The following is a 27,145-nucleotide window of genomic DNA, read 5'->3' on the forward strand; positions in this document are numbered from 1 at the left end:
CAACCAATGAATGGATAAGCAAAATGTGGTATATTCATACAATGGAATATTATTCGGCCCTAAAAAGGAGGAAATTCTGCAATATACTACCACATGGATGAACCTTGAGGACATTATGCTGAGTGAAATAAGCCAGTCACAAAAAGACAAATACTTTGTGATTCCACTTACATTAGGTACTTACAGTAGTCAAAATTATAAAGACAAATTGTATAATGGTAGTTGTCAGGGCCTAGAGTGAGGGAAGAATGGAGAGTTATTGTTTAATGGGTATTGAGTTTTAGTTTTACAAAATTAAGAGTTATGTGGTGGTGAGAGCTACACAATAATATGAATATATTTTTTACAAAGACATTTTGTGCCTTATTCATAAGGTAACAAACTATGTGCCTAATTTTTTAAATTTTAATTCAATTTATTTTTCTGGAATATTTAATATAATCATACGTTAAAAATTTAAAAGACTTAAAGTCTTCATTCCACTCTTGTTCTGAACTATTCTCCTCTCCCCAAATCATATCTTACGGTTCTTAAAGACAACTAATGTTATCAGTCTCTCGTACATTCTTCTAGAGATAGTCTGTGCCTACACAAGCAAATACATATAGAAGTTTTCCCCTAAATGAAAGGCTGTCAAACCTATTTCCTGGGTCTTGCTTGGAAATCTATATCTTAGAAATCATTCTTATCAGTAGCCAGCATTTCTTGGGGCTGCATGCAATAAATGTCATATAATTTATTTAAACAGTTCTCTATTGGTGGGTACTTAAGCTGTTTCCAAACTTTGGCTATTTCAGACAATGCTGCAGTGCATAACCTTGAACATATTTAATTTAGCCAATGTGCAAATATATCTATAGTATAAATTTTTACAAGTTTAATTGCTGAGTCAAAAAGTATATACATTTGTAATGTTGATAAACGTTGCCAAATAGTCCCTCATAAAGATTGTACTAATTCATACTCCCACCAGCAATGTTTGAGTACTTCTTTTTCCACACCTTTCCAAAAAAAAAAAAAAAGGATTTAATTTCTTGATTTTTGCCAACCTAGAAGAAATGCACATATTTTAAATTTTTTCCAAATAAAAAAAGGAAACTTAAGAAAGGAACCCCAAATTTTGCTCCTCTCTGGAAACTCATAAATTACTTCTGGTTTGAAGGGACCTCTAGATGTTCATTCCTTTTTCCATGCCCTGGAAAGACTTCTCATTGCAAACCAGTATTGTGGAGGAACTAACTTGGGCTCAGAGTCACAAACCTGGACTTGAATTGCAGGTCCAATAATTGTAGTTATGTAATCTTGAACCAGGCACCTGGGTTCATTTTGCCTCAATTTCCTAATTTTCAAAAATAAAGATATTAATAGCAACTTCATAGGATTATTATGATGTTTGAATAACATAATCTAAGTAAAGTATCTTCTCTCTCAGACAGAAATGTTTACCCCCCCCCCCAGGGATTTTCTTAGTCATTGGTGAAGACGCCCCCTCTCAAATCAGCAATTTTCATTCTTCAAACTGGCTTCCAATGAAAAATATTGCATTAGTAGTCCCAAAAGTCCTCAGGCTAAGAAAAGAAGGGTGGCCGAGTCATTTAAATTTGCCCATAGGAAGGCTTGCCCATCACTGAACAGAAGACTGTTCCAAATCCTTAGATGCTGCTTTCTTCTAGGGAAGGAAAGGCCAAGTCCATTACTTTCCTACAAAGGCAACCTTCCACTAAGAAAGCAATGGTTGCAATTTGCTACTGCCTTGAATCCATGAGTTTCCATTTCTGAACTCAAAAAGAATTAAGTATAGCTAGCTATACCTATGTCTAAAAGAACTGTAAATACTGACCCCAGCATGGACAGCTGGCTTTCTGTAAAGGATTGTGTACAGTCCTGACCAAAGGCAAAGATTCGATGATTTGGGGGTCATGAGCTCCTTTAGAACAAGAACTGTGTATTACTTATCTTTTTACCCCTTGTGCCAAGTAGTGTCTGTAGCAGCCCATTAATGTTTGCATAATAAATGATCCTCCCCAGCTGTACCCTTGGACATACCTAAGGAGTCTTGTTTTGTCAGAGGATTTGACAAAATGTGCTGGCCTGGTTTATTTGTTCGTTTGTTTGTTTAACATTTTATTTAAAATCAGTTAAATTGTCTCCAACTAAAATTGTACAGATGAGCAAAGTTCCTATCTCTCGAAGAAAGAAAAATAGTGGGAATATTTACTATTTGATTATTACTGTTTCACCTTGTAGAAGCTTGATAGAGATGTTGCACTAGGGCATTTCTCTTCCCTCTATTTCTAGTTACCTCTAAATCATACTCTTACAGTAGTCTTCTGATTGGTGTCCCTACCTTCAACCTCTGTGCTTTCTGATTTCCTGTCCTTTTTCAACAAGCATTTATTCAATATCTGCTTCATACCAGTCATTACGTTAGATCTGGAGATACAAAGACGCTATATCACAAAACTTTCACAGAAACATAAAAGGGGGGGGGGAGGATTTGAGAAACAAAGAGCAATTCGGTATTGCTTGCACATAAGGTACATGTTGGAAGGTGTCAAAAGATGACTGGACAGATCGCATTTAGGAATTTGGATTTTATCCTAAAAGCTAGGAAAAAATTGAAAGATGTCAAGCAGGGACAGACAATGGAATTTGTGTCACATCATTGTGGCAACTGAGCATAAGTAGGCTGATGGTGAGATTAGAGGCAGAAAATGCATTTAGGATATTTCTGACCTCTTCCCAGGGCTTCAGACTCATATATCCATATGCAGTAGTCCAGATGATGCATGCAGTGTCAGTGAAGATGTAGGAATGAGGACAGCTTCCAGAGATATTTAGCAGATAGCATGACTTTTGGTGTCCGTTTAGATATGACAAATAAAGAGGAGGGGCTTTTCTCAGGTTGTTGGCTGGAGTCATAACAGCAGGAAGAACATAATATAAGGACAACAGGAAGAAGAACATTTTTTTGCTTGGAGATGATGGGTTTGGTTTTGAAACAGTTGAGCTTGAGAGGCCTCTGAGATCTGCAGGTGGAACTGTCTAATAGACAATTGGATATATTGGACAGGAGCTCAGGAGAAAAAGCTAAAAATATAGATCTGGAACTTTGAAGCTTAGAGATGGTAGTTGAAAACATAAGCATACACGAGGCCACAAAGAAAAAGTGTGTGTAGCACACAGAGTCAAAAGGGGTCAAGAATAGAACCAGAAGAAATGCAGGACTATCAGGTGAGCTAACAGAAAAGCCAATGAAAGGAAACTGAGAAAGAATGTTCAGTAATGTAAAACAGGGAAGAAGGAAGCCAAAGGAGAATGAGTTTCAGACAAAGGAGCTGTTAATAATATCAAATGTAGCTGAGACATCAAGAAGCAAAAGGATTGAAGAGTGTTCCTCATGCTTCTAGGAAGTCACAGGTGCCCTCAGTAAGAGCAGTTGCAGGGCAAAAGGTGAAGTCTTAAGTCAGATCGTACTTGGTTGAGGGGGAAATGGAGAGGGCAGGGGTAAGATAGTGGAAGCAACTCTTTGGGGAGGCTCAGCTGTAAAGGGAAAAAGAAGGATTTTAGCTGGAGCACCTGAAAAATGGTTAAGAGCTTATTTATTTTTAAGCTACATTTTGGTTATTATAAAAGTAATATATGCAAGATAAAAAATATAAATATAAAAGAATATAAAATAATAAGTCTAAATATCTCTTCCTTAAAAGGTAATCCCTGGAAAGTTTGTTATTTAATATTTCAGAAGGTAAGCACATACAGATAGATAGATAGATAGATAGATAGATAGATAGATAGATAGATAGATGTATATTTTATGTAGATACATTTCATAGATATATGTTGTATATATCTATAAATATATAGATATATGTTGTATATATCTATAAATATATAGATATATGTTGTATATATCTATAAATATATAGATATATGTTACATATCTATATATACAGATGCATACACATACACACACACCTATTTCTTTACTCAAGTGATTATACCATACAAACTACTATACCTGACCCCTTAATCTTTTTCACTTAATAATATGTTCTGGAAACATTTTCATATCTTTCTGACTTTATCTCTTGCCCCTTTCTCCCTAGTTCATTGTGCTTTTACTGCTCTGACCTCCTTTCAGTTCCTGGAACACACCAGGCACACTCACACCTTAATGCTTTTGCACTTGCTGTTCCCTCTGCCTGGAATTTTCTTCCCCTAGATATCCTCTTGGCTCCTCTCTCACTTCCTTCAGATTTCTACTTAAATACCACCTCCTCAGAAAGGCTACCACCTATCACTCATGATATCTTACCCTACTTTATTATTCTTCACAGCACTTACTATCATCCATCTGCTGACTTGAACAGCGTCAGTCTCTCCCACAAGATATGAGTTCCGTGAAAGAAGGGACTTTTTCTGTTTCACTACTCCACATCCAGAGCCTAGAACAGTACCTGACCCTTAACAGGTACTCAGTAAAATGGGAAAAGGAATATATAGCTAGCATAGTTAGTATGGTATTATGGATAACAACATAGTGATTAAGAATGCAAACTTAAACTGTTGGAGTCTAATCTTTATTTCTTTGTAGGTGTGTGTACTTGGGTGTCCTCTCTGTAAAACAGGGTTACACTAATGCCTAACTCCCCGGGTCATTGTGAGGTTTAATGTGTGAACATACAGAACATGCTTAAAACAGTAACTGACACATAGTAAATTGTAACGAATGTTCATTGCTATATTAGTAGTATTCTGTAAGGCACTGTAGTAGCTCTAACATTCGTGACTTTATTCTTTCAGCTCTTCTTCACTTCTTTGATCATGTCTTCTCAGCTTCCTTTCTCTGACCTTCACCCCTTAAACACTGGTGTCTCCTGAGTGCTTATCATTTCTCACATTCTCTTAGAGTAAACTCATGGTTCTCACTGCTACCCAGCCTGAAGAGTGCCATAACCCCTGCCCCAGACAGCCCCATCCACTGGGCCTCAGACTCTTGCATCCAACTGCTTTGAGCATTTCCATACTAATTACTTGTTAGGTTATATGACTCACTGAAGTGTGGGTTCCTCAAGGGCAAGAATACTTTCTTGGTTATCTTTATCTCTGTTTCTTTCAGGGGTAGTGCTCTAGGGGTGGTGTTCTTGGTAGGTACACTTTGTAGGTACTCAAAATATAGTGAAGGGAAATGGATAATAGATTACTATAATAAGTCAGTTGATGACAAGTGCTATGTCAGTAGGATAAAGAGAGTTGGGAAAGGCTGAGGTGCAGGACTGCCAGGGAAAACCTTGGTTTAAGGGGACATTTAAACAGAGCACTGAAGGAAGTGAGAGTTTAAAGCAAATTAAGGAAGGAGCATAACTTGCAAATAGAGAAGGCCTGAGGTGGAGTGTGTTTAGGGGACAACAAAGAGGCCACTGTGGCTAGAGTAAAGTGACTGACAGGAATAGTGGCAGGAAATGAGGTGAGTGAAGTAATAGTGGTTGGGGGCATATCAAAACATACCAGGACTTAAAATGAGATGACAAGTCATTAGTGGTCTAAATAGAAGACTGACAAAATACGACTTAATATTTGAGAGGATCCCTCTGGCTGCTGGTATAAGAAAAGCTAATAGAAAGGCAAAGGTAAAAAGCAGGGGAAGTCTGTTGAAAGGTTATTGCAGTGGTCGAGGTGAGAAATGATGGTCTCTGGGTGGTAGTGTGGAGGTGATGAGAAATGGTCAACTCAGGACTTATTTTAAAGATAGAGTAATGATTTGCTGATGTATTAAATATAAGGTGTGCGAGAAAGAAACAGAGGCAAGGATGAATGGGTAAGTAAAAAAAGTTCACTTATTTACTTATTCATATATGTCATAGAATGATACATTACAAGGCCTCCCTAGGTCAGAAAATAAATAAATGGGAAACTGTAGGACAACCAGCAAAAGAAAGAAGATTCAAAATACACTCATACAATTCCATTCAGTTATAAAGAAGAAGAGTAATGAAAGATAGGTCAGTAGCTTGAGAATGAAGTAAAGTGTGTTGTTGTTTTTTTTATTTAAAGATAGAGATATTTGAGCTTATCTATAACTAGAGGGTAAGTAAAATAAAAAGGGAAAGAAAAAATTGCTTAGTGAAGATGTAGCCAAGTGAAAAGAAATACATCACAGTCTTCACTCCCTTACTATCTTCCATATGCACTTCAAACCATTGCCATCTGCCTGCCACTCCTATTGAAACTGCTGTTTAAAAAACACTAATGACTTTCTAGTTGCTAAAAGTAATGGAGACTCTTTAGTTCTTGTTGTATTTAGCCTTTCCGCAGCACTGTTGAACTTCTGGAGGCTCTCCTTTTTTGATATCTGTGACCTCAACTCTTTGCTTTCTGCTTTTCCTCCTATCACTGTAACTTTCTATTTTAAACTCCTTCATTGGCTTTTTTTTCCCTGTGTCCATCCCTTAATGTTGATATTTTTCAGAGTTATGTTCTTAGCTCTTTTTTCTTTTCATTACTTCATTCATTTATTTAAGTACTTTCTGAATGCTCACTATATGCCAGGCATAGTTCTAGGTGCTGGGGATATTGCAATGAACAAAACCTACAAAGATGCCTGCCTTCCCTTCATGGAGCTTACTCACTCTTTCTAAGCAATCTCAATTCATACTCAAGGCCAAGGTCATCCTCTATGTGTTTGTGACTTCCAAATTTACATCTCTAGCACTATTTTTTATTTCAAACACACATAATCAATACTCTGTATACACTGAAGTTTGCCTCTTTCTGTATCCCCTCTACTAATTATGTCACCAAGCACTCCCAACTGTCTGTTTCTTTTCAAGATTACTGTAATTGGTCCCAGGCTAATCATACTTTCATATAAGATTGAACGTCCTAAAATGTGAATCCAACCATATTACTTTCATTCTTAAAACACTAATAATTCCTTATCATCTTCAAGATCCTTTATTATTTTGTCAAACTCTGCTTTACTCCTTGCCTCCAACACATATCTATTCCTTGAGTTCTTGCCATATGGAACTTGAATTCTCTTGTATGGTCATGCTTTGGTGCATGTTTACCTCTGTCTAAAATGCCTTTCTTGCCCTTCTTGTCCTCTTGGCTAACTTCAAGACCCAGATCAGGGTGTCATTCCCTCACCCCAGCCTTCTTCAACCTCTCCTGTGTGTACAACCATAGCATAAGGGGCAGACTATTGTTGATCTTTATATACTGTTTTGTAATTATGTGATTTGTAATTGTTTATTTTGCTACTTCTTTCACTAGACTGTAATAAATGTGTCTTTTATTTCGGTATCCCAAGCACTTAATATGACCTATTTTAAGAGTGTAATAAATGTTTGTTGAACAAATAAATAAATGAACAAATGACAATGAGGGAATAGAGAGGGAGAGATCACTGAAGAATAGAAAGAGATCGAGGCCAAATGAGAAGGGTCATCTTAGGAAGAATGTCCTAAATGTTTTCCTGTAGGATAGAAGAAAGGAGGGAAGAGTATAATCAGACAGAGATCAGTTTCAGGCAAAGGAAATGAAATTGAAGGAGTCCATGCTGGACAGTTTCTATTTTCTCTTTGATATAGTAAGTAAGGCATTCCTCTTTTCTGTAAGATTTGCATGGGAGTGAAGATGCATAACACTTTCTTTAAATCTCAGCTTTTTAACTTGCAAAACACTTGATTCCATTCTCTGTCCCATAAACCTTATCTCTTGCAAAGTTCTAAGAACCAAGGAGATCTTATGGGATAGGGTTTTGAGCTCCTAGGATAAGTAGCAATAGACCTACTGATAGTTACTTAAATATGACTTTAAATCCTATCAGTTGAAAGCTGCTAAATTCCAGAGCCTCTTTTATTTTATCACTCCTTTTAATTCTTTTCATGTATTATCAATGCTGCAGTTCTTAGAATTGGAAACTTTTTTTTTTTTGCCTCCAAATTACTTTGAAAAAACTTCACTAGATCTAACATTAGCGAGCAATTTTTTTTTTAAATTATTATTACAGGGAGAAAAAGGGTAAAACTGAGCAATATTATCCTCCTACTGAGATGTCTAGCTTTTTTTTTTTTTTTTTTTAGTTATGCTTAAAGTCTAAGTGGTCTAAAATTGGTTTAGGATTCCTTTTAGCCACTGATGCCAACTTACCTTACACTAATAGGACTAGAGTTCAGTTGATCTAATTTAGAACTATCTATCCATAGATAGAATGAAAAATCTAGATGAGGATTAAGATCATAGCCAAGGTACAAAAGGAGGAGGAAATCTGAGTTAATTATAACTGAGGTTTTGCAGTCTTAATTCCAGAAAGCTGTCCCTTAGCTAGATGGGCGACTTGGACAACTTGTTGATTGAGGAATAGTCTCAGAGGAGCTAGCGGCTACCAATTCAGGAATTCTGAGATAAATTTCTACAGATGAAGGTGTTAAGTATTGAAAGACTAGAATGTCTTGTCATTTGAAGAAGCCCTCTGAGTAATAAGCATTTGGTTATTTTCTCTCCAGCAATCATGACTAGCCTGGAAGATTTCCCAAAGGTTACCTTTCTCAAGGCTAGTTGGGTAAGGCTGTTTCGACGTGTTTTTGAATCTATATTACAATGCCCGCATTGTGTTATTAATTCTTAGACTTAAAAAAAATTCACTGTATATCTTTTGGTAGAAAACTAAATTTAAAAAAATAAAAACATGAGAACATGGGTATCATTGCATAAGGCAAAGATCTCATAATCTCTGATACAAAAATGTAAACCTAAATTAAAAGCTACATTTATTAATGTCTCTCACACGTGAAGTTATATGAATTTGTGATATCAATTTTTAAAACTGAGAACTTGAGGAGTGGGAGTGGACTAAGAGGATAAAAAAGGTCAAACATACAGTGATGGAAGGAGACTTTGAATGGTGAGCACACAGATGTTGTATTATAAAGTTGAATACATGAAATTTATATAGTTATTAATCAATGATAACTCAGTAAATTTAATTTAAAAAACTGAGGTCTTATTTTGAAACATTATATGTAGAGACTGGATAGTTAAATGATCACTGATTAATTTAACTTTTAAGATGTTTAGGATAGGTTTTAGTCTCTCCTCTTTAGCCTTATTCTCTTTTCCGAGCCTTTCTATTAACACCTAACCAATCCCATTGCTTAAGACCCAGGAAATATAATGGTGTCACTTGGTCCTGCTGAAGTTGAAATGGAGTGTCTTATGTGTGGGTTAGAATTCAAGTGTAAGTTTCCAAATTAAAACACATAAAGCAAACCATCTCCCTTCCTCCTATCCTTCACAATGCAATACCGACTTAAATAGCTTAGAGTAGAGAAGATGTGTTTAGAGTTAGGAAACCAGGAATCAAGTCCTGCATGCCAATCCTTTACCCCTGACTCACTCACCTCAGGCAAATAATTACACTTCATTTCATATTGTACTAGGAAGTGAGGAGAGTAACATTTTGTTTCATATTTTCTAAGATGAATGGCTTCTGCTAACCTGTAGTTGAGATGGACAAATAAGAAAAACATAAAGTTATAGATATCATTTTAAGAGAGAAAAATAATGGGTTTTGTTGTTGATCTGTGTTCTTGAGGCTTTTCTGCTGATAACTTTGAAAGGTTTTTACTACTCAGTCTTTATAAGCAGCTCTCTTCTGGGATGGGTGGATGGGGGTCAGATGGTGATAGCAGAGCAAACAAACTCTGGGGTCCCAAACGAAGGGCTATTTGGTGTCAGAGCAGTGGAGATAAAATTTGGAGCCTCGGTTGAAGTGGAAATTAGTTTCCCTAATGTAGTAGTAATGTGGGTATCATATAATAAAGCATACTTTATTAGCATATTCAAGGCAGATAAAACCATAACAGAGTTCGGAGTAAAGCAGTGATGTTCAAAATATCATTCCTGACTTTGTATTAATTTGATGAGCAATACTTTTTAAATTTTAAACCTATCCCGAGCATAAATGGCTCTTTTTCCAATACTCCCTCTGAAGGTCATTAAAATCAGTAACCATTTTTCTACTATTACCTTTGAATTCACTGTTATTGCAAAATTATAGTTATTCACTTCTTCTGTCAAGTTCCCTACCTTCTTGAGACCCAGAGTGAGATGACATCAAGGTAAAAATGTAGGCTCTCCTTAGGGGAAACAATAGCTATTTTAACAAGCAGACTATAACTCAAAAATACACAACAGTGTTTTAACTGTTTTTGGATTTGACAATGCTGGAATGTATTTAAAAACATAGAGTCTCTAAAGACAACCTTTCTTACTTTGTGCAAGAAGTCCAACATGTAATTCTTATAAAAACCTATCCAAAGATTGCATGGGGGTAAATCCTATGAAGAAAAGTATGGTACTATAAACCTATATATGACGTGCTTATTTTGGCTCTATTAAGAATATAAATCTTGAAGTCTGGGCTTGGCAAAGAAAGGAGTTAAAATGATCAGTTCCTAAGGAATTTCTAGGATTTTCAGATTTCAGGCTAGGTCTTCTATGAAAGATCTTCTGTTGCCAACCCTCTTGTTTTTCCCTCTTCAGGCCTTATGTAAAGGCAGCCCTGTACAAGCCTTGCTAGGTAGGGAAGGGCTGCTAATCAGGGATCCAAATCTGTTTCAGAGTTAGAGGTTGAGATGCAGGAGTGACTCAACGGGCATCAGCTTCGTAAGCAGTTGAAGCCTGTGGGCCTTCTACACTCTGCTGTTTATCGACACAGTACCAAGCACAGTAAGAAGAGTTTGTTATTTTATTGTTTGAAAATATACTATATACAAGCCAGATAATGTGATAGGCTAGAATTACAAAGGTGATTTAGATACTGTACCTTCCTTAAAAAGCTTATGGTTTAGTAAGGGAAATAAATAAATGTAAATATATCATTAGAGTGCAATTACGTGTGCTGAAACAAGCCCAACAGGAGGGCAAAAGGAAGCAGTTTGGGAAAATTAGAAAAGACTTTTCAAAAGATATCATTAATAGGTTTTGAAAGAGGAACAGAGATGTGCCAGGTAGAAGGGGCTTGGATGAAGGCAGAGGGAACAGTATTTACAAAGGTATGGATTCATTAATGGATAAATTAATTTATTCATCACATCTGTACTGAGTAACCTCTATGTGCTTGGAGCTTGGGATTTATCATTGAACAAAACAGATTTTAAAAAATGTCTGCCTTTGTGGGGGCTTGCATTTATTTTAGCAAGGTAAAACAAATAATAAACATAATAAGCCAATAAATAATATAGAATGTTAGTTGACATTTGGGGAAAATGAAGTAAGGTAAGGAAAAAGAATATGTGGCAAGAGTTTTCTTGCCATTGTAATTCAGGTGATTGGAAAAGCCCACACTGAAAACATTGAATGAGGTGAAGGAGCCAGTCCTGGGAAAACCTTGGAGAAGAGCATTTGAAGTTGAGGAACCAGGAGTTGTCTGGTGTTTTGAGGAAGAGCAAGAGGGCCAGTGAAGAAACCTGAGAAAGGGGAACAGTGGCAGGAGATGAGTTCAAAGATGTAATAGAAAGCCAGATCTCATTGGGTCTTGTAGTCCACTGTGAGAATTTTAGCTTTGAGTCAGTGAGGTGGGAGCCATTGAAGGGCTTTGAGCAGATCGATGTGAAAAATAATCTGTGGACAGGCATGTGTGAAAGCAGAGGCTGTTTAAGAGGCCATTTCAGCAATCCTAGTAAGAGATGATAGTGCTTTGGTGTTAGCTGAGGTGGTAAGAAATGGTCAGATTCTGGATATATTTTGAAAGTAGAACCAAAGACTTCTTCATGCATTGATATGGAATATGAGAGAGAGAGAGAGAGGTCAGGATGACTCCAAAGGTTTTAGCCTGAGCAACTGAAGGATGGAGTTGATGTCAGCTGAGAGGGAGAAAATTGTGAAACAAGTTTAAGGTGGGAATGGGGAAGAAAATCAGTTTAATTTGGGGTGTGTTAATTTTGAAATGTCTGTTAAAAACCCAAGTGGAGGTATCAAATAGAAAGTGGCATATATTTCCAGAGTTCAGAGTAGAGGTATGGACTAGAGATAAAATTAAGTGTCATCAGTGTATAGATGTTAATTAAAACCATGCGACTGGATGAGATCACCAATGAAATGAATAGACTGAGTCTTATCTTTGGGATTTTCCAAAGACAGAAGTCTAGGGAAAGGAGGAACCAAAAAAGAAAACTGAGATGTGAACAAAAAGTAAGGAAGAAGAAAGGCTAAAGAAAGCTGTGGAAATTAAATATATCGGAAAGTACATCAAGCAGGAGGAAATACGCAGCCGAGTCAAATATTGCTGAAAGGGAAAATAAAATGAGGACTGAGAAGTGACTTGACAATGTGTAAAAAGGCAGTTTCAGAGGAGTGGTAGGAATGAACACCTTATGGGAGTGGATTTACAAGAGCAGGAATTGGAAGCAGTGAGTATCAATAACTTTAGAGGTGTTGTGCTGCAAAAGCTGATTTTGCAAAAGATGGGCTAGATAATAATCATGGTTCAAAGAAATACAGTGTGTCAGGTAGTATTGTGTTCTTAAGGTTCTGATCATCAATATAGTGAGATTAGCCACCTTGTTTCCTCCAGCTATATTCAGCTGAGTGCAAGTGCAGAGCAGGGATGTGGTTTTGGCAAATGAGTACGATGGAGTGAGAGGCAAGTTGAGGGTATATTCAAAGAGACTGAACATGATTGATAATAAATAAGTTGAGTAAGGAAGGAAAATAGATCAAGGTGGTGAGGGAGATGGTAATATTTCTAAGTTTCCTAGTGCTGCTGCTGCTGCTGCTGCAGTCCAAGGACTGCATACATTGAAAACTACTGATCCGTGTATGTTGAAATTGCCAAGAATTAAGTAGTTTTGTAGAGTGACACTTAGCCCAGAGGAAAAAAAACTTTTCAAGAAGAGTAGCCTGGCAATTGGTAGAAAACAATCGGAGGCAGTGGGTATATAACCTGATCATGAGATTTAATTCAGAGTTTTTATGGGGACTGGTTAGAAACTGTGCAGCTGAGACAATGATTGGTAGCAAAATGAGATTAAGGCAACATTAAAGACAGATTGTTAAGGGCCTTGCAGGTCAGTATTTTATTATTAGTATCAGGGTCTTTTATTTGGTAAGCAGATCTAGTGTAAATTCCTTGCTAAAGGAATCTCTGGTAGAATCACTACTGTATTCACCTTACGTGATCACAATCTACCAATTGATGTTCTGGTAGAAATAAAACCACACTAATCAGGAAATATTAAGTCCTACAAAGCTGGATTGTCGCTGCATAAGATTAGGTGGGCTGACATCTGATGAGATAATAAAGCTGAACAAGCCTGAAAGTCCTGAGAATATACAGAAATACAGAATGAAACTGTGACAATATAAAGTAGCAAAGTCTTAAAGGTGGTCAGGAGTAAAGTGAGGACATGGGATCATCACCTGGGCTCAATTAGTGGTTCCATTGCCTATAACTCATGGGATCCCAGCCAAATCATGCAACATTTCTGCTTAGTTCCTGACTTGTTAAATGGGTCTATCGTTTATGCCATGTGCCTCAAAGGAAATTTGAGGGCTAAATGAGGTAGTCAGTGCAAGTGCTTTGAAAAGGTACAGTGCAACACAAATATGAGGTATTTAAAAAGTGTCGTGCTATCCTTAGAAATTTGAGAGATACTTAGGTATATGAGAGATAAGTGGAGAAGAAACTTACCCAAAAACAATGCTGAGGTATATAGAACAAAGGATCAAATATGTAATGTGGAGTTTCACATTCAACATGGTCTTAAAGCCTCATAGAGGCTTTGCTTTTTGACATCTATGTCGAAGCTTATTTTCATATAGTAGTTTCCTTAGGAAGCATGCCTTTGGACCACATGCACTCTCACATGTACCTGGTGCATGTTTCTATCCTAGCTTTTGTTACCTGGAATTGATATTGCTGGCTGATGATAGACTACAAACTGAGGGCAGGGATGGTGCCTTGTCAAAATCTTTTGGTTTTACATTCACAGTCCTTAAGATAGTCTCATCCTTAATATGCCATAAAATGTACTTCATGATCTGGTCCCCTTTATTTTTGGTTTTACCTGGTGATTCAGTCATACCTAAATTCTTTCAGAACCTCCAACGTGCCAGACTTTTGCTGACTTAATAGCTTTTGCACAGGCTGTTCCACCTGCCTAATGTGCCTTGTTCCATTCTTCTTGGCTAATTCTTAGCTTTGTTCTGGTTTACTTTAGATATTAATTCTTCTGACAGCCTCCCTTGAACTCTCTTCTCAAGTCTGGGTTAGACTCTTTCAAGCATTACCTTCCACTTCCCTCATTATCGTACTGCCCACATTTTGGTAACTGCATCCTTAATTACCTCTCAGCTGACCAAACTCTTGTGAAACAAGTATACAGTCTTGTTCATGAATGTTTCTACCATTTAGCACAGGGCCGGATTTATAAGGCACACAATAAATATCTGAGGTAAATGAAATTGTTAATGGCAAACACTTGGCACACACAAATTCAGTGAAAGATAGCCTAAACAGTTCTCTATTAGTAAAGACATTGGGGTTTAGGAGGGCGAAGAGTAACAGGCCTGGTGAAGTGGTCACTTCAAGGAGCCCATTGCTATTTTAACCTACAAATATTCTGGACATGCACTATTAGCCACCATACATATATCAGAGATGTACTGTATGGCAGAGGAGGAGGTGGGAGTGAAGTGAGTAGTAAAGTTTATTTCGAAAACTTTTTGGGGTGACCATGTGGTAAAAAAGAAATCACATTACAGATCATAAAAATTTTTTGGTTAATTTTAATACTGCATAAAATAGAAAAACTCATAGAATCACTATTACTGTAGTAATATCTTTTTAGTCTTCAGCTATGCATTTTTTAAGTTACTGAATGCTTTTTGAAAGGAGATAGTTTTAGTTTTGACCACCTGTATTTATGCAGAGGCAGTATTAGGAATTACTTCATATTTTAGAGGAGTAGCAGTCTCTAGAGAGACTTTCTTGTCTCTCACTTAGAAAAGCTGTGCCCTTTTTAAAGCTAAAGCAGCAGTGTTCTAAATGCAGTGAGTAAATCTGGGATTGATTGTATATATGTTCAATACGATTAAAGGATTAATATTATTAATACTATATTGTGAGCCATGATGCTTTTCTAATATGCAATCATCTTCTGGTTATCATCAGCTGGTACTGCATGTTTTGCAATGGCTACAAGAGAGTTACAATGGATTCAACAAGTACCAATGAGCCATTCAAAGATGGTAAGATGCCCAGAAAAGCCAATGAATAATTAAGTCTCTCCTATTCCTCAATAAAATGGCTCAAGAAAACATACTGATAACCAATCACTTATATTTATTTCAGGACATAATATACTTTTTAGACCCCTGGATGATACTGAGTTATAACCCTGTTTAAATAGTCACAGGGTATTTTATTTTTGCAAAGATAGGTTATAAAAATCATAAAATCAGATAGACTAATAATACAAATCTAAAAATTAGATTAAAAATGTAGGTCACAGCTTTCATTCACTCTGTCTTGAAATTAAAGATGTTATAAAGATACATATTTAGAACACCAACAAATATCTCAATATTTAGACATAGGTGTTATCATCAAAAAGGTGTTTCTCTAATATTAGCAAAGAGAAACCATCCAGATTTTATTTTTTATACTACTGACATGATTTGACTTTGGTACATGGTATTACTATTTCTCCTAGCAAGTTCTAGTTTTCTTAAGGCCTTTTCCAGAAATAAAATATATTTTCAACCTTCAAATTAAAATGTTATCTTCATAAATATATGTACCAGGTTGGAATATTCACATGTATTCTTTCCAATATCCGGCTAAGCAAAGACATGCACTTAGAGCTATATTAACATTAAAACAAAAGACAATCTAACTTAATATCAAGAGAAACTGTGACATTCCATGCAGTGTTTTATATAGAAAACATTGATTTTGACATTTCTCATTTTATTCAAATACTAGTCTGCTCATACATGGTCCAAGAACATGCAAATAATAAACCAAAAAGAAACAGATGTTAAAGATTGGTCTTCAAACATTATAGCCAATGATGCCACGCTTCCCTATGATCTCGCCAACATAAAACCACATCCACACTTCAGTGGCCACCAAACCATTCAGCAGAGCTTCCTGAAAAAAAGCATAAACTTTAATGTACATTTTTTCCTTACATATTTAAAACTGTTCTTTTTCAGGGTTAAGTGACAGAATATGAGGATGCTATTCAAATTAGAGGGCAGTTTTAGTCAAAGTCAAGAATACTGATGTTAACTTTGTTCAACTGCTGAGAACCCTTGAACTTTCAATTATGTAAGGTAAGTAATCCAGAGCTTATAAATTCTTTCAAAGGATTCTTTAAAGATCTGAACTGACTTAACACTTTCATTATTAGTTTATGAGACATTTTATGAGCCCTAACAACAACCCACATCCTGGAAACAGCTAACACATTTAGACAGGCATTCATATGAACAGACGGCTATGCTATGGGAAGACAAGTCTCTGATAGATATTTCTGTCTGGCCAAAATAATCAAAAGACAAAGGCTCTGGCTTCTCCTTTAGACATCATTTTTATTAATTTATTATCTGGCTTAATTAACTCTTTCCAAGTATTCAGTAATTACTCAGTTTCACAGATCAATGTTTCATTGCCCTGAAGAGAAAAGTACATATGTGGTTCCAGAAAAGTTACACGAAAGCACAAACATAGATCTTAAAACTCTGGTAAAAAATTATACCTTTCCACAACAAAATTGAGTCTTTTCCTTTTAGTACCTGGAAGTGAATTTTCCCCTTCAAATTAGACCAAAAATATTGGAAGTTTCCTGAAAAATAACCATCCTGTCCAAGATACAGGCACTAACTAACTAAACAATAATTCAGTTATTTAGGGTTTTTTTTTATTCTATGCTTGGACCACAAAGCAAACATAAAATACATTTACGTTTTATAAAATTTATCTTCACACAATTCAATATTACATGCTTGCTAGATTTTGGTATTTTTATCTTTCATATGAGCATTAGCTGCCTGATTGTGATATATTCTAAGAGATCTTTGGACCAAATTGGGACTAGTTACAGGACTACAGACGAAAAAAAAAAGTACAGAATCAGCAAGTAAGCCATCCTATTTTAATATACTATTTTAATATACTAACCAAAATAGGAAAGGAAAAAAGTTGCTCAGTAAAAAGGCTCACATCTTTGTTCTAAGACTAATAGGAAACTAGGATATATAATAGCCCAATCATTACAACCCAGATAACAAAATTAGTGAGGTAAATATCTTTCTTGGCAGTCAAGAAAGAGATTATTTTATTATGTTGGTTTCAGCCTCACTGGAAAACACATACATTAATCAAAATGATCAGAAAAATCCCAAGGGAAGACATTTTCTGTTATGTACATACAATTTCATTTAGCCCATAGTTACCTTAACTGTGAGCTGTTTGAAGCTACCAGTTTGAGCGCTACTGACTATTTTTCTCAAGCTCTGAATAGCTGTAGGGATCTCAGCAGGGGTTGGAGGAACCAGTTCAACCTTGGCATAGTGCCAAAATGTGGCCAATCGTGGCTTTGAGTAGGTCACAGCAGCTGGAAAACAAAACAAAACAAAAAACGAGGATGAACTCACTAGAGACCGAAAGAAGCAGATGTGTGGGCTGGACACAAATATTTATTCATGCATCACATTCATTCACCACTTGTACCAAATGTGCACCCGGTGTGAAAAGTCAAAGCTGCTCCCTGGTAACAAGAGGCTTTTAAAGATGAAGAACACCTGTGTCACAGGGCAGTTCTATCACCCAGGAAGCTATAAGCACATTAAATTATGCCAGAACGTCACCAGTGAGCAGCTAGCACTGTTACTTCATTTATGACTGGTAAATCTAGTTAACTGTAAAGTTACTTTAAGTTGGGATTCAAAACCAAGAAAACAGTAGCAATGTACCTATGTTTTCTTGGTAGAGAGACCAGAAAATTTGGAAGAAGTACAGAAAGGGAGGGAAGGAGCTATGTAGAATGGTATACTTAAGAATAAGATTAAATTTTGTCACAATATTGGCCACAAATCCAGATGGAATTATATCAGCTAAGTATCCACTTCTAGTGTCCTCATCAATATGTACTAGATTCAATATTTCTTTAACAAAAGCACAGTTGATCATTCTTCAAAACACCTCAAATAATAAAAATAAAACCTACACGTATTGTTAAGGGTAGTCAAAATTTGAATCTATTACTAAACTGAAATTCCTCAAAGTATTTACCATTTGGGGGAGGGGGGAGGAAGATTTTTAACAACTACTGTAGATGTGAGACTATGGTAGTGATTTCAACAAGAGAAAGGCATTTTATATAAAAAAATTATAAGACAAAAGTAATAAAAACACAAATGCATGAACATTCATACAGTGTCCACTGTTCAAAGGTGGATCCAAGGCTCTTGGTACTTTTCCTATTATTAGTTGTCTGTATTTGGGTATTTCACTACTCTTAGAATTATGATCTCCATTATCCTCTGTGCTTAAGGCCATGGTCCAATCTTAAAGCAGGCATAGAGCTCTAAGAAATAGTGCTAAATCGAACTGCGAATGCCTGAAGACGGGGCTATCAAAAGTATCTCCGTAGGACATACAAATGGCTAACAAATATATGACAAGATGCTCAACATCACTAGCTATTAGGGAAATGCAAATCAAAACCACAATGAGATATCATCATCTCACACCTGTTAGAATAGCTATAATCAACAGGGCAAGTAATAACAAATGCTGGAGAGGATGTGGAGAAATAGGAACCCTCATACACTGCTGGTAGGACTGCACACTGGTGCAGCCACTATGGAAAACAGTATGGAGGTTCCTTGAAAAACTAAGAATTGCTCTACCATATGATCCAGCAATCCTTGTACTGGGTATTTACCCCAAAGACTTGAAAACTCATATCCAAAAAGATATTTGCACTCCAATGTTCATAGCAGCATTATTCACAGTGGCCAGGACATGGAGACAACCAAAATGTCCTACGATAGATGACTGGCTAAAGAAGCTATGGTACATTAATGGAATCTTACTCAGCCACAAGAAGAGATGAAATATTGCCATTTTCAACAACATGGATGGACCTTGAGATAATCATGCTAAGTGAAATAAGCCAGACAGAAAAGGTTGAAAATCACATATCACTTATATGTGGGATATAAACCTAAAAGCAACAAATGAACAAGACAAACGAACAGAGACTCAGGGACATGGACTAGTGGTTACCAGAGGGAAGAGAGGGAAAAAATTTTTTAAATCAAATGTTACAATAATAAATTAATTGGTTTTTTAAAAAAGTAAAGTCTGAGTAACTCTCTTTAAAATTATCTTCAACACACAGGTATCTCATCCTTAAAAAGAAATCAGCTGTACTTTAGTTGGTAAATCCGTTTTTAGGGAATATTGGTTAAAATGTTTTAAACTGCTTTACATGTATGTACACAAGGGATGAACAAAATATAAGTAAATGAATGAAGCCAGTTTCTCACTATAAGAGAGAAGTTACAGATAGGAGGAAAAAAAAGAATAAATCCTACAGTACTGGATTAGAGTTGGGGGACATTCTTATAAACTCATGTATAGTCTTTTACATATATATATAAATATCCACACATATGTACACACAGATGTGCACATACATACATATATATATATATGTGCATTTATACACATGGGTTAGTGAATACACATACACTCTTGTCCACTAAGGCGGCCAAGAAACAATGATATTATAGTAGTTCAGTGGCAAGAAACTATTCAGTGCTTAGATCTTAATTTTAAAATACCCTAGTCTAATAAAAGGAACTAGGGCTCCTTGGAGAAATGGCTGATTCTAAGGCTGGGGCAGGGAAAATAAGAGTCTTGTAGTGCCAGGAAGTAAGGGGGTATGTCAGAGGGACACAGGTGTAAAACTTAAAGAGACTTCTCACCAAGACTGCAACAAATTGAGCAACAAAATAAATAACATACCATTGGAGGTATGGAGCATGAAATAAATGAACATGAGTCCATACTATAAATGACTGAATAAATAAATGGGGAAGAGGTAAATCTTTTAAATGTATGTAGATACACCTTCCTACAGGAGATGGAATCTCTGCTGCTGGCTGCAGCTACCCTTCCTCCCCTCACCCCCTACTCCATACACTGTGGGTTAGACTTAGTTATTTGCTTCTAAAGAAGAGTTAGGAAAGGGAAAAACAGTGAGTGACTCTACAGTGGAGAAACCTAGCAAACATTATCTTAACCAAGTGATAAAAACTAATTTCACCAGCGACATTATCTGGATATCATGTACGACCTGATATGTGTGTGATTGGAGCACTTTACTTTGTGGTATTCTTTCTCAAAACCCATAGTGCCAGACTAATCATGAGAAAAACATCACACAAAGCTAGATTGGAAAACATCTTTATAGGACACTAAGGGACCTATATAGATACCTTAAGACTGTCGAGGTCATGAAAGATAAGGTGAGACTGGGAAACTGTTACAGAGACTAAGGAGATTGACAACTCAATGCAATGTGGCACCCTAATTTGATTCCTGGAACAAAAAGTAGAAAAACTGGTGAAATCCAAATAAAGTCTCGAGTTTAGTAAATAGAAAAAAAAAAATCATACTCTATTAACTTTCTGGAGAAGTTTGATGATAAAACCCTTATTTATAAGATTCTTTGTCCACCAGGGGAATTAATAGATAGTAAATTTTGTTAGATATTTAACATTCACATTTAATACAGTGAGTTATGCTATCATGCAAAATATAATTCCACTTTAATATTCTGGCCCCAGTTGAGTTCTCCTTTCTGAGTACTTCTGGAAGAGTAACAAAACCACTATCTTTCAATTAGTCTTACTAATAGAGGGAAAAATTTGTCTACTTCATAATAAAGTTACTTTTGTATTACTTCTATTTTTGGATTTCATTATTAAAATTAGTTTACAATTCCCCAACACATGCCACCTAAAATATGTGAAAGCCGTGGTAAGAAAAAAAACCTACATGAAACTTAGAATGAAGCCACTATTTCTTCTCTTTTTATTTATGAAAAATTATAAATCTTTGTTGTAACAGATACAGCAACTTATGATCTTAGTAAAGTTGCAACCTAAGTTCTTTGGTAAAATGTCTACACTAGTAGACTGTGGGGTTCTGCAGGAGGAGAAAATAAAGTATTTATAGGATCTAGCACTGTAAGGCCTTCGATAACTCATTGACTGTAGCTGGAGAAAATAAATTAAAAAATACCAGTACTGCAAAAGTTTCAAAAATATTACAAGTATTTAAAAAAGTTCTTTTCATTTGCATTTCATAATCAAATTTGAGCGAAAGCTACTTAGGAATTTTGCACTACAATCACTTACTAGAATATCGTACATCTAGTGAATAAGCTTTCATCAATTTAACTTATCTTACCTCTGGAATAAAATGAATAACTTGCTACCCAGCAGACAACTGAAATATTTACTCACAGAGCAGACTACTAGTCAGGGTTGTTCCTGAAATACAGCGGTCTACCAGTCAAGCTTCAGCTTTTTCAAACGGAAAAATCTCATTAATACTAAGCCGCAATAACAGATTGCTGTTTACACACGTCCCTTTCTGTGTTCCCTGGAACAGGGAGGGATACTCTTCCCTGAAGCCCAACTTATCTAAAAATTCCCTTAGAATCTGGCCAAGACAGCAAACTCAATATTCAAAAACTCATCCTACCTTAAAATTTTCTGTAAACTTCCAAATACTCTATTGAGAACCAGACAACCCGATGAGTCCTAATTTATGTCCTTTCACAAATAACTGAACCCCCCCCCCCCACCCGCTTCCCTGGCTCTTCTAGCAGAGCCTTGTGCTCCACGTTCCTGTTCCTAGAGATCTAAGGGGGAGTGTAATGGCGTCAGCCGCTGGGCTTCCCGCATACTACCTTCCTTCACTGTGGTGGTTAGAATTCAGAACTTCTAGGGTCTATAGAGAACTATAACTGCAGACCAGGGAAGCAGAAAGCTAGAAGAGCCGAAAACCTGCCTCCTGCTCCCCCCACCTTCAGGTCGTTCCTGCCCCGGCTCCCGCAGACACCACGGGTTCCTACGGCCCGCGTCTTCCTTACAGGCTCTCGCAGGTATCCCGTCCTACCCTCTACCCTGTTCAGCAGTCTGATGCCGCGAGCTCACCGTTTACCAGCGCCGGGGCCTTCTCCGCGAGGTTACGGACAAACTGGGCCATAGTTCTACGATGGGAAGTCCGTGGCCTCCAACGGCCGATTGAATGTCACCTCCCGAAAGGACCCATCGAAGGACCTCGTTCCACTTCCAAGGTCAGGCCTCCTCTTTCCGTGCCGGTCCAAGATATTTAGGCTTCCTACTGTCTCTTCCGGAATTTAGCTAGTTAATTTTGCTTCTTTAGTCACAGAGGAAAAAATGGATACGAAAAGATGGAGCAGAATACATGTGGATAACCTTAGGATTGCACAGAGAAACAGGCATTTCTTGGGGGCAGTCGCGAATGGAGGCCTCCGAGGACGGCGAATGGAGGAAAGGCGCATGCGCCCTGAGCCTACCTAGCTTTCGGTGACGCGACCTTTCTTTCTTTCTTTTTTTTTTTTTTTTTTTTTTTTCCCGCTTAAGATGCTTTGGCTTTCTGAGAACGTGGGGAGTTAGGGCTGGAATGCACCGCTGAGCTTTTACTGAACCAACACTATCATTTTACAAAGACAGAGAGGGTCCTAGGCCAAACATGTGAAGGTTGGGGTACCCGACTCAGCCTTTCTTTGGCTGATATTTTGTAGTCCCGGTTTTCCCAGCATCCTGTATCAGGCTTGGAATCCAATTCCCTTAATTCTCTAACCAGCCACAAGGAACTATGCAGACATGAAGAACATAATCACATTTACTGAGGGCTTCCAGTATGCCAGACGTTTTGGAATTTAAAGAAAACCTGTGTTAGTGTCCCCATTTAACAAGGGTTTTGACAAATGGCCACAGAGCTAGCGGCAGAGTTGGGGGATCTGAAGAGGTTGCAATGTAAACAGAAGGGACATCATTCTCAAATTAGACATGGTGCTGATCTGGGAAGATTTCCTAGAGAAGGAGATCCCCGAGTTGATGTAAAACAACAGCTATATACCTCAGAGTTGAAACTTTATAATTTAGCATGACTAAAGAAAAGATGTTAGGAAAGTGGCATTTGATGAGAAAAACAGAATAGTTAATGTGCCCTGGGGAAGCCTGAGCAGAAGTAAAACTGACTGATGTCATGGTTAGAGGTGGAAAGAAAAACTAGTAGCCAAGAGCAGCATTTTTCTCAAGAGAAGTCAAATTAAGGATGAGAAAGTCAATTTGGAACTATGGAACCATTAGCTAGACTAGTTTCAAAAAATAGAAGCCCGAGCGAATGAATGAATATGGCTATAAAGGAAAACAAGTCAGAAAACCAAATAAGAATGTGGAACTCCAGGGAGATTGAAGATAGAGGACAGGATTGACAAAATCCCTGATGGGGCGGGAGAGGGCTGGAGGAATTGGAGCAGCCCCGGAATTGTGGAGCCTCTCCCACAGATGGGATGAAGAAGAGAGAATTTTGAAAGTGGAAATTCTAAGTCTGTTACCTTTCCAGTGAAGAAGACAAGGTCATCTGAGTGTAAAGGATAAGTGGGAGAGTGGGAAAGAATTGGAATTTCCTCAAATAGCTGGATTAGCTGTTAGGGTCACACAGAAGGGTTATTGGGCAATGTTAGGAAACCACAAGTTTGTGGTCACATCACTCTAAAGATTGTGTCATTTTTCTCCAATAGTGGTCTGTAGCTTGAATATTAAAGCAGAGGGGATGGTTCGGTTAATTTAGGCTGAGGTCTTACGTGGCAGTGGTACGGAAACAAGGGGCAAGAAAGGGAATGTGATAGTAAGTGATTAAAATGAAAGACCTGGGGTTTAGGCCAGATGAAAGTGAAGCCAAAAGTTAACTGATAAAACATGCCCCAAGACTCATCTTCTGAAGATAACTCCAGGGCCCAGAAGTTATCTGATGCGGTAAGGCAGGTTAGGTCAGCCACGTCACAATTTGAAACTACCTTTAACAAAAGTGAAGGTCGGAGTCTAAGTTTCCAGAGGGATTTCTGAAAATTGCTAGTAGCCTTTAATATTGTAATAAAGTGATAACAAAGGTAAGTCAGGTGTTCATTTATTAAATACAGGCTTTGAACAAATACCCCCAGGCAAGTTTGACAAGAAATTACTTTCCTGGAATGCTTCAAAATACAGTTATGTTGATCAAGTTTTATTTCATTCAAACTTTTTGTTTTGTTCTTTATTTTCTTTGTTTCTAGGGTGTTTTCCTGTTTAGCAGTTAGAGCATGTGCATTATTTCCATCAACAGGGCAGCATCAACCTCTAGCTGGTAAAGGTACCCAGTAGACTTCTGCTCTGTGCAATGGCTGCTTAGCAACCAGCATCACATAAAGTAATGAAGCTTTTGTATAGTGTGATACCAAATAGCAACTGGCACCTGCACTTGCACTATTAAAAAACCTTTAAAATTTCTTTCAGTTTTTACATATCCATTAAAAAACCATATTAAAAAAACAAACCCAGATTGCTTGATAAAACCTAAATTTCCAAGTTTAGTATTACCCTCTTAGCAATATTAGAGCTGATTAGAGTCTTCATTTTCCTATCATATTCCAGCAAAGCCAACACATGAAAACTAAATGTCAGAAAGTCTGCCCTAATAGATTTAGGGCTGCTTCTGAGTTCAAGATAACAAAATACCTCTTTATAAGTTTCCAAGTGCATATGTGTTTTATGAAGATGACAAATTTTTAGTCTCATTTTTTGGATGTTCTTAAATTACTTCAAAGAAAAATAAAAAAAAAAGGCACAGAGGACACTTGGTTTCCTACCAATAGTGGCCTTAAGCCATACACTTGCCTTCGTGATGAGTTTAAAGATATATTCAGCAGCAATAATGGTACCATAGTCATTCATAAAAAGTTCCAGGAAAAGGGTTTAAAAGAAAAAAAGCTTAGCAGAAAAGGCTTACACTCTGAAGACTAAATACAGAAGTAGAATACAGACACAGATACAAGAGGCAGCATAGAGGTTGTTAACTAGAAAGCTGCTGGGAACAGCTTGCCTTCTGAGGTTTTATGGCCATTTCTCCTCCAATTTTCTCCTATAAAACTCTGGTCTTTTCCTCACTTCTTTTAAAAATGAAAACATCCTATTAGATTGGGTTTGGAAGATAAATCCAAAAAGGTAGAAGCTTATTTTATAAATAGTTCATTCTCAAAGGAGTAAAGGAGAATAAAAAATATGACATGAAGCTCATTTTAAGAAAATAAAAAAATCCTCCCAACCTAGGCCTTAAAGTCTCAGGGAGCACACTGAATTAATATCTTATACTCTGGCATCTGTAAGATTCACAGACTTCCTTTTTCATTTACATGCACAGCAATAGGCAACATCTACTTTATATCTAGTGTGGGATGCCCTCTAATTTGCGACTTTCCAGCTGATACCATCAAAAACACATCAAGGAATGTTTATAGAACCTTGGAGTATCACAAAATTACCATCTTATTTAAAAGATGTCATGGTTAACAATAATGTCCTCTTAACGAAGCAATGACTCCTGTTTCTAGATCATACCACTTTTCTTGTCACATATCTTTGGGCTTAGTGGAACAGCATGTTAAGCTGAACAAATGAGTAGGAACCCAAGCTCAACTTGTAAAAGTGGGGTCTAGCCACCTACTAACTACATAGGGCTAAGTGGGTATTTAAAATGGTTTGTGGACAAGGTTGTGCTCAAATTCCTACTTTGTTAATTGATGACGTAAGGCTGAGTTAGAAGCAGCTCTTAGAATTAAGGTTAAAAGCCCAAACATTAACTATATATATTTTATAGTCTCAGAATTTTGTCTAGAATAAGTGTGTTAGTGGTCACACACTGTATACATCTTACCATGAAAGAGATAAAGTGGCAGTTTACACTAGACCGATATGAAAAAAGCACATGGTGTGTATGTGTATACATACACACATATATATTGTTGATAGTAATGTTTTAAAATAACATTTTTTTCCTGCTCACAATATTTGTTGCCCAATTTTTCAACCCAAGCAACAGATTTCCATAAGCTAAAAAGGGTCCAACCACCACCTTTATTCTTTCGCTTCAGAATTTTTTTGAATAAAGTGTCAAAATGCAAGTTTGTCTTGTCAATCCCCCTAAAAATTTTGCAGAACTAAGTTTTCTGCAGTAATGACAACCCCATGGGAGTGTCCTCCATGGAATCTTTGAGTTATGAGATAATACAAAATTAAGAGCTATCAACACAATTGTGTAAGATTCCTTTTTTTTCATTTCAACTATCATCATATTCAAAGTCTACTCAAACATCAAGGTATCTGCTTTTATGTATAAGGTTGTTCTGTAACACTGCAGAACTGTAACAAGGAAAAGAGCTGAAGTCCGGGTCATGCAGACTGATAAATACCTTGATAACACATGACTTTATGATATCAGCTGTCACTGAAATAGGTGACATCATATACTTACAAGCAGTGCTCAGCAAAGATGTCTGAGTAGTTACTGAAGAGAAATAGTAAGGTGGCAGGAAGTTTTTGTATTTGAAGTTAATATAATTTAAGGTAGGAAAAGGAAAAAAATAGGAAAAAGAGCAAAGGATAAAAATTAGTGATTTCTAAACTTGGTGATGCTATAACTATAATTGTACAGTTCTTAGGAAACTTAATTATCATAATTTGAGCAAGAGCAGTTTTCTACTTTAGTAAAGAAAGAAAAAAAAAGGAACAGAACCAGAGAGAAATCACAAACAATTGTTTATCTATACTCTGGGGTTAGTTTTTGGTTTGCTTAGGTCACAGTATTTATTCAAGTTGCTCCTTTTGTTGTTTCCTCTCTGCAAGCCACCGTTGGATTTTTTCTTTTAGTTCTGTGTTTGGCCGGATCTGGTCCATGGTGAGGGGACTACGGTTAAAGGGATCTGTTTGGTCACTAGGACAAAGAGAGAAAGAAAAATGGGTTATTTCCCTAAGTTCTAACATC

General features: G+C 36.8%; 2 protein-coding genes across 2 annotated transcripts in view; both read right to left on the bottom strand.

Annotated features, from left to right (window-relative positions):
• Nucleotides 1-14,778: 14,778 nt before the first annotated feature.
• ATP5MG (ATP synthase membrane subunit g) lies at nt 14,779-22,407 on the bottom strand. Its single transcript, XM_016129322.2, has 3 exons — nt 22,252-22,407; nt 17,470-17,630; nt 14,779-16,162 (listed from the first exon to the last, which is right to left on the bottom strand). Exons 1-3 carry the CDS (start codon nt 22,301-22,303, stop codon nt 16,064-16,066), a joined length of 312 nt encoding a protein of 103 aa, XP_015984808.1. The 5' UTR covers nt 22,304-22,407; the 3' UTR covers nt 14,779-16,063.
• Nucleotides 22,408-24,239: 1,832 nt separating this feature from the next.
• UBE4A (ubiquitination factor E4A) overlaps nt 24,240-27,145 on the bottom strand; it is a 29,966-nt gene continuing 27,060 nt past the window's right edge. The window contains exon 20 of the mRNA XM_016129320.2: nt 24,240-27,094. Within this exon, the coding sequence (XP_015984806.2) occupies nt 26,968-27,094 (127 nt within the window). The 3' untranslated portion in view covers nt 24,240-26,967. The remainder of the gene's footprint in view (nt 27,095-27,145) is intronic.

Source organism: Rousettus aegyptiacus, unplaced genomic scaffold (genome assembly GCF_014176215.1).
Source record: "Rousettus aegyptiacus isolate mRouAeg1 unplaced genomic scaffold, mRouAeg1.p scaffold_m13_p_5, whole genome shotgun sequence".
In the NCBI taxonomy this organism is placed as follows: Eukaryota; Metazoa; Chordata; class Mammalia; order Chiroptera; family Pteropodidae; genus Rousettus; species Rousettus aegyptiacus.

Excerpts from the sequence above, each read along its gene's own strand:
- ATP5MG (XM_016129322.2), bottom strand. The coding sequence starts at position 22,303 with ATGGCCCAGTTTGTCCGTAACCTCGCGGAGAAGGCCCCGGCGCTGGTA. Across the intron at positions 17,631-22,251 it reads GGCCCCGGCGCTGGTAAACG|CTGCTGTGACCTACTCAAAG; the intron begins GTGAGCTCGCGG and ends TTTGTTTTCCAG. Across the intron at positions 16,163-17,469 it reads TCAAACAGCTCACAGTTAAG|GAAGCTCTGCTGAATGGTTT; the intron begins GTAACTATGGGC and ends GCTTTTTTTCAG.